The following is a 7,589-nucleotide window of genomic DNA, read 5'->3' as shown; positions in this document are numbered from 1 at the left end:
AATATCATCAGTTTTTCAAATACTCACCAGAACCAGTCTGGCATCAGCAACTGACTCATTCACTTTCCTTCCTCATTCTGAAGCAAGGTTTGAACTTCTGTAGATTTTCATTGAAATCTGTAAATTTCATTGAACTGCTGACATGACTGAGTGTATTCCTCTGTTGTTATTGATGGCTGCCTAGTAACATAAAAAAAATCTGTTGACAATGACAATAAAGTTTCTGATTCTGACATGTTGTCATTGTCACAAGAACAACGAAATTAAGAATGGTCCCCGATCACAGCATGTGCTGTGTCAACAGATTTTTTTTGTATAAATATTTCTAGTTTCTTTTAGAAATCCATTAATTCTCTTTCGCTTATCCTTTGCTTTCATAATTAAATAAAATATGCTTGTGTCAACAGATTTTTTTTGTCAACAGAAATTTATAGAAATATTTATACAATAAATACGAAAGAGCCTAAGAATACAATTTAAAGCTGGTTCTTTATCAAGTTGTTTTTTTTATTTTTTTTATGGTTTAATGATTCACAGGTCAGCATTAAGTGGTTTAACAAACAACCAAAACTTTCCACTGAAAATGGTCAGGTGCAAGAACTGGACTGAAAACGAGTGAAAAAGCAGCCAGAATGGAGAATAAAGTTTGGAACAAAATATAAAGAAATGAGAGAAGGTTGGAAACTTGTATAAATGTATTCGACTGACTTCTGAAACGTTAAGCTCAGGTTTAGACAGTCACGAGGCTTCATTAGGATCATTTCCCCAGGGACTGGTGTTGGTGTACGTGAGCGACAGGACGGACTGATTTTACATCACCACTTCCCTTGAATTCTTTTCTGCAACAGTCACCGGTTAATGGTAAGCGTATATAGTATACATTCAGCCATGCTGGCGCGCGCTTTTCATCGCAGCCTTCCTCGCGCAGCGGGACTGTGCTCGTTATAAAAGCTCCAGCCGCTTCTCCGCTCTCCCTTCAACATTTTCATTTCTTTCTGGCCGACTAGAGGATAGCAGGAACTCATTCCCGGCAGCAGCAGCATGCAAACTTTCCTCGGAATCCTGCTGCTTCTGCTGGTCCTTCAGCGGGTACCTGCGCAGGTAACTCCACCACCAATTGGATATTCTCTCTTTTTTTTCTTTTCATTTTTCCTTTTAAGGTAAGGGTTTAAGACCCATCACTGCATTACTTATCAAAGTTAAAGCGGGCTAAACTTAAGACTGAATCTCTCTGGCTGGAGTTTAGTGAAGTGAAAGAGAATTAACCTTGTCCTTTTCCCCGACTTTTCACTTGATTCCACGCGTGACAGCATAAAACAGCTGTACCCCCACAGTGAATGCACTATCTGCATTCATAGTGGGTTACCAATAATCTGTAGACGAAACTAGCGTCAGATGTGTGTTGCTCATGCACACAGAGATTTAAAGCTACGGGCCCCAGAGCTCAGCTAGAGGCTGTAATGTGGCTGAAACCGCGCTCACAAGCTGTAATTTTGCATGCGATTTGCATGTTTTCTGGCTGTTATGAGGGAGGTCGTGACATTTTCTGCGTGATTTTCCCTTGGGTGCTTCTTCTTGGTGTGCAGCTTCATACCCGAGGCCACACAGGCACATTTAGTATCACCCAGCAGGGCGCTAAGCGTACAACGAGTATCGGTTACAGTGATAAGGTGTAGGGTTTGTTGGGTTTTGTTTTTTTTAACACACTGCAGAATAGTTTTAGTATCCATTCCCAAAAGCTTCTGGGATATGTGAGTCGAAGAAGACTTTAGAGTCCCCTTCAAAAGTATTGCATTAGACTAACGAAGATCTCCTTTGTGCTATGCAGACTGCGTGAGACAGAAGCACTGGTTAGTACCATTATTATGAATTTCCACTATGGGTCACAGATTTTGTCTGACCGGAGGCCATTTATGAATCTGCCCCCTTCCTTTCCTCATAAATTACAAAGCTAATCAATGCACTGTGTTGTTCACAGCACATCATGGCTGAATACAGCTGTTGTATGCAGCTGGTCCAACTGGTGGATGCTGCGGCACATTTAACAACTCTTGGCAGAAGCCAACTCGTTAAATTATGCTCTTTTATACCGCCTGAGCTATAGAAGCAGTGTCTGTGTGTGAGATTAGGAAGCCTCCGTTCCCATCCGTGTTCGCAGGGTTATGAGGCCAAGAGAGAAGTTTAAAAAAGAGAAAGAGATCTCTTACATTCAAAAGGCAGAAGAGAGCCAAGATCAACTGTGCACGCCCCAATTTGTAGTTCAAAAAAATCGGGAACTTTGCCAGTCCTGAGTCTGCAGGCCGGGCTGTGAGAACTTCAGAAAATTCATGCTGTGTCACATTTTACTTTTCACTTTTTCAGCATCGCTTTTACTTTGGCTGTGGTTAGTGTGTAACAGTCCTATGAGAGAATGCTCAGCTATTCTCAGCAGCTATTCTTCACTGTTATTCTTTGCATGTTTTCAAGGCTTTTTGACCGCGTGATAATAAACCTTCTTGCGACCAATGGAGAAATCAGAAGCACTGCTGTTGTTTGCTGGCTCATTTTACAGCTTTTTCCCCCCCTGCCGCTTTTCAGCCGCACAGCAGTGCGCTCCTCACACCATATTGCGTCATCCTTTTTTATTATCTCATCAATGTGCCTGCACTAGTTTTATTTTTACACCAGAGGGTGCTCCGTAGCTGCAATGAAAACCATTTCCACCATGCCTGGTTCTGACTAGAGAAAGTCTCCTCAAGTGCTGTGCAATGCTGCAAATATTGATAATGATCTGATACCAAGTAAATACATGGCCAGGACTTTAGGTCACATTATGTAGTTTAAATCTCATACAAACATGCTTTATGTAGTCCTGTGTTGATGGTCTGTTATATCTTACATGTAGCACCATGGTCTTGGAGGAACGGTTTCTTGTTTTATTTTGTACTGTAACTTGACATGATCTGCCATAGACTATTAATCAAACAGATGGGATATTCAACACAACATGGTTGAGACATTTTTCAAAGTGCATGTCTCATGTCTACTCGTTTCATCCCCCCCCAAGATGTTTTAATTTAACACAATTCAGTGGGCTACATACTGACATTCATAGATAGATAGATGGATAGATGGATGGTATAGGTATTATTATAGGTGTAATCAGTGTCTGTATTGATCTACCAACTTCTAGGCTTCTGGCTATTTGCTGGTCCTGTATTATCTCCAACAATGTTTGGCTCTTTAAAAAAAAAAAAAAAAAAACAACAGAAAAAACAAACAAATTGAATTATTTTTATTATTTGCAGATATCAGATGAAGAGGGTCCCAATACAGGTAAGAGTGATGCTCTTTATCATGGCCCACTGAAAAGGCTCTCCTACCTGCTGCAATTGACTTAAAGATTAAGATCCAACCTCTTATGTAGTAATTCAGTTGTCTGAGGTGATGGCAAAGTGCTCGTGTCAGGTCATGGACCAGCTGGTGTATGTGTACGATGAGTACCCCCAGTCGGTGGAGAACATCTACATGCCTCATTGTGTGGTGGTTCGCCGATGCTCTGGTTACTGTTCGGGTGAGGAATTCAAGTGCCTTCCTACCCTCGAACGCAACGCCACTCTGCAGGTGAATCAAGTTCTGTTCACATCAATTGTATTTATGTAACACTACAACAACAGTCGCCTCAAAGCACTTTATTGTTAGAAAAAGACCCGACAATATTAGCAAGAAAACCCCAACATTCAGACGACCCCCTGTGAGCAAACAATTGGTGACAGTGGGAGGGAAAAAAATCCCTTTTAACAGAAAGAAACCTCTGGCAAACCAGGCTCAGGGAGGGTTAGCCATCTGCTGTGATCGGTTGTGTGACCATGTAGCAGAGAGTCAGAGATTAAAAACAAGTAATGATGATATGCAGAGCAGTGTATAATAGTCGAAAAAGGTGAGTGACAAAGAAAAACTGAATCATGGGAAGCCCCAGCTGATTAGGCCTATTGCAACATAACTAAGGGAGGGTTAAGGATCACCTGATCCAGCCCAAACTATAAGGTTTATCAAAAAGGAAAGTTTTAAGCTTAATATTAAAAATAGAGAGGGTGTTTGTCTCCTGCCTCCAAACTGGTTCTGCAGAGTGGCCTGAAAGCTGAAGGCTCTGCGTCCCATTCTACTTTAAATACCCTAGAAACCTTAAGTAAGCCAGCAGTGTGAGAGTGAAGTGTTCTGTTGGGGTTGATATGGTATGATGAGGTCTTCAAGATATGATAGCGATATTATTCAAGACCTTGAGAAAGAGTTTAAATTTGATTCCAGATTTAATGGGAATCCAATGAAGTGAAGCCAGTATTGGAGAAATATTTTCTGTTTAGATTCAGTGTTTACCTTCATGTAGAGTTTCAGCTTCTTCTTTTTTATTTTCTCAGCTGAAGATTTCTTCCCAAGAACAGCCTGTGGAGCTCACATTTCTAGAACATCAGCAGTGTCAATGCAGGTCCTTTACTGAAAACCTCATCTTTCTATTAAACACTAGATCCAAGATTATTAGTTATGCCACAGCTGACTTCTAAATGTGTCTGTGGTTTGTTTCTTCTCTTAGAGACCCTGAGAATCTTCCGTACTATGAAAGATCAGTAATTAAGTCAGTAAGTAACACAGTGAGTAATGAGTGTTTTGTCTATCAGAGTTGAACACATCAATATTTCTGAGGTCTTTCTCCTGCAGCAGCAGCAGCAGCAGCAAGTCCACTGAGAGCAGACCTCGGAGGAGGAAACATACCAAGAAATGGCTGTAGAAAGTAAGAGACTGATTGCTCCCCTGTGGCACTCACACACACCTTTCTTTTTAAATGATGTTTGGGCATTTACAGCTACATTCATCAGTGTTTCCTCCCCTTTGCCAGACCACCAAGGGCAGCAAAGCTAAGCAATATCATAATAGTCTGGGTGCTGCTGTGTTGCTCTTCCCTTTGATGACCCTGGATAAATTCAACAAGTACTTCTGATGAGTCTGTGCTTCTGTAAGGTCGCGAAGTATTTGCAATAGTCCAGGGTTACTGATAGTCTGAAGGTTAAGTTTAAAAATCTTTTATCGGAGAGAAAAAAATATCATGCATGAGGAAGCGCAGAGGCTTCTATATCTACATTCTTAGTTACAGCAGGCAGCCGAGCCTCTTCACTATGTTTGCACTAACTCATAGGTTTATTTTTTTTTCTGGCATTTGGGGATAACGGTTCCACTCTGACTTTGAAATCGCATCTGACAACATGTTCAAATCTAACCTCTGCGCAGGGGAAGATACATTTTATTTATCAGGATTTCAATAAATCCAAGCAGTTCAGTCCCAGAGCAGCAGCAGAGCCATCATTTTACAGACAGATCAGAGACACTACCAGCTCTCTCTCTCTCTAATGTGCTTTTTTTCTTTTATTATTGATTTTTTTTACAAGGGGAATTATTATGTAATGAGCAGTAAATTAATGCACAATTACAACTTTGCCTCAAAGAGTGAAATGGGTACATTGTAACCAACAGCATCAGGTGGCACCTTATGAAGTTGCTCTGCATAATGGCCTCCTCATACATTCAGATTTTTCAAAAATGTGCCCCCGAACATGAGCTTGATGCTTCAAATTTATAACAGAAAACCTTGGTTACTAATGGCCGGTGTGAGATTTGGAAAGAAGTCTGTGTCTGTACTGCAGGTAAACAAAAGAAACAATGCCACTAAGTAGCTCTCTGCAACTGTTGCACGCAGAAATCGCTCCCATAATAGGCTCGTCTTTTCATCACCTCCTGAAAGGAACTCTTATTATCAAATAAATTCATGCAGTGAAAGATGAAATCCACAGTCTTTTTTTTTTCTTTTTAGGGCAAAATTGCATTGGGTGAAACTAACATAAGAGGTGAGGTGTGCAAATGTAGTCTGAGCAGTCTCCGCTGGGTGAATCACTTGGATGTCTTCCAAAGTCACAGCCTCCTTAGTAAAGGAGAAATTCATTTTGTCACTGTCTGAACTGTGGTAACACAAGAAGGGAATTTCAATTTAGAAGCCTCAAGAGGATATGAGTTTTTAAACTTGATACTAGCTTCAGCTGAGCACGGTGATCATATCATCAGAGCCAGTAGGATCTGCAGTGACTGAGTTGGGTCTTTTAAGTACTGGCTTGAAAATAACTTAGGTTGTTTCGGGGGTTTTTAAGTTTGAAGTTGTGGTTTCCTGGTCTTACCATTACCAAAATTCCCCTACTAAAAACCGCCCTTTGGACTTCAGTTTGTCTGCTTGGTGGTGGTCTGCAGGTTTTTCAAACAAAAGCAGCCGAGGAACACGTGTGGTCTCGGTGTTTTGCCTGTTCTGGTCATGATTTGTACGCCGTAACTCAGGCCTGGAGAGCTGCTGTCTCGCAACCCACTGTTTAGTGGTCCGGGGACCACACAGTTGCAGCACAGCTTTAATTTTTTCCATCAGATTCAGAAGGCTGAACTATATTTGCAACTTGAGGGACATAAATATTCTCTTTGATGTCGTCATGTGAACGTTTAGCGAACGTTTGAGTGTTGACTTTGTTTGTCCAGGAGGATGATTTACCTTTAATTTCTAAGAAACTTCACTTTAGACCGTGGCGCTGTCTGACCTCGCAGGCGCTGTCGGCTTGTTTTGTAATCAATCGTAAAATATCAGAACTGCCAACTTAGTGGTGATGTGCAGGGCTGAGATTGAATTTAGCACATCAGTGGGTATCATAGCATTCAAATTCCATTTGAAATTTGAGGATTAGTTTGGGATGTGACGTTAAAAAAACACTCAACCTCATAGACATCTAACATATAAGAAGGAATGGCTCTACATATGCTCAAGTTATCTTGAAAGGGGCAAGCATTGGATGCAGTGTTTGGGTGGTTTCTGCTTTTTAATGTTAACTAAACACCTGTAAAACTTCAGGACTATTTTTCTTCACAAGTGGACACAAAACAAGGTGAAAACCTTCCATTTTGTCATCTGAGGAAGCTTTTTATACTCTCCAGTCTCATATTGACTTTAACGTCCAGAGTTTTATAGATAGAGCGGGATTGGACACAAGCAATTTGGAACATCTTTATTTAAAATAATAATTTAACCCCTTCATTCGTATGTTTCTGTCTTTTTAGCTGCCAGTTCCAGACAAGAAGATCACTCTTCGCTGATTTGCACCTGGTGAATATGGAGTGGTGAACATCACATATCTCCATCCATTCCCATATATTTTATAACTTATATACTGTTTTGTTTTGTTTTTTTTGCTGAGTAATCACCAAAGCAACCCTAACCCTGGATGTGTACAGTTCCTTTGGCCATGGCCTCCATTTTTCCGTTTTCATCTATTTATCTTTTCACTTTAAGCTTCCTGCTGTGTTACGTTTTCAAAACAGACACAGTATACAGAACACATACAGAATAGGATCAGAGATAATGGCTGGAATGCTTTGAGCTTTTCAACCAGGTTTAAAGCCTAAATCCATCCCTTAAGTGTTTATTAACTTGTCAGATTAATGGCATGTGGTGTCTTTGTGACTTTTATTCTGCTGTCTGCATTTTTGTGCCATTTGTATATAAAAGAATATTTATATATGTATCTATT

General features: G+C 40.5%; 1 protein-coding gene across 3 annotated transcripts; it reads left to right on the top strand.

Annotated features, from left to right (window-relative positions):
* Nucleotides 1-799: 799 nt before the first annotated feature.
* Nucleotides 800-7,589, top strand: LOC102206047 (vascular endothelial growth factor A-A-like). 3 transcript variants are annotated; one of them, XM_005724970.2, is made up of 7 exons: nt 841-1,101; nt 3,288-3,315; nt 3,407-3,603; nt 4,398-4,465; nt 4,571-4,616; nt 4,696-4,768; nt 7,120-7,589. In XM_005724970.2, the coding sequence occupies exons 1-6, from the start codon at nt 1,042-1,044 to the stop codon at nt 4,720-4,722; spliced, it is 426 nt and encodes a 141-aa protein (XP_005725027.1). In that variant the 5' UTR covers nt 841-1,041; the 3' UTR covers nt 4,723-4,768; nt 7,120-7,589. The 3 variants fall into 3 exon arrangements, 1 of the variants encoding a protein (XP_005725027.1); XR_001290259.1 differs by having other exon boundaries at nt 800-861; nt 4,571-4,768; XR_001290258.1 differs by having other exon boundaries at nt 4,571-4,768.

This window comes from Pundamilia nyererei, unplaced genomic scaffold, assembly GCF_000239375.1.
Source record: "Pundamilia nyererei isolate P.nyererei 1_Seehausen unplaced genomic scaffold, PunNye1.0 scaffold00013, whole genome shotgun sequence".
In the NCBI taxonomy this organism is placed as follows: domain Eukaryota; kingdom Metazoa; phylum Chordata; class Actinopteri; order Cichliformes; family Cichlidae; genus Pundamilia; species Pundamilia nyererei.
Note: the sequence above shows the minus strand (reverse complement) of the source record. Positions and strands in the feature narration are given on the sequence as shown.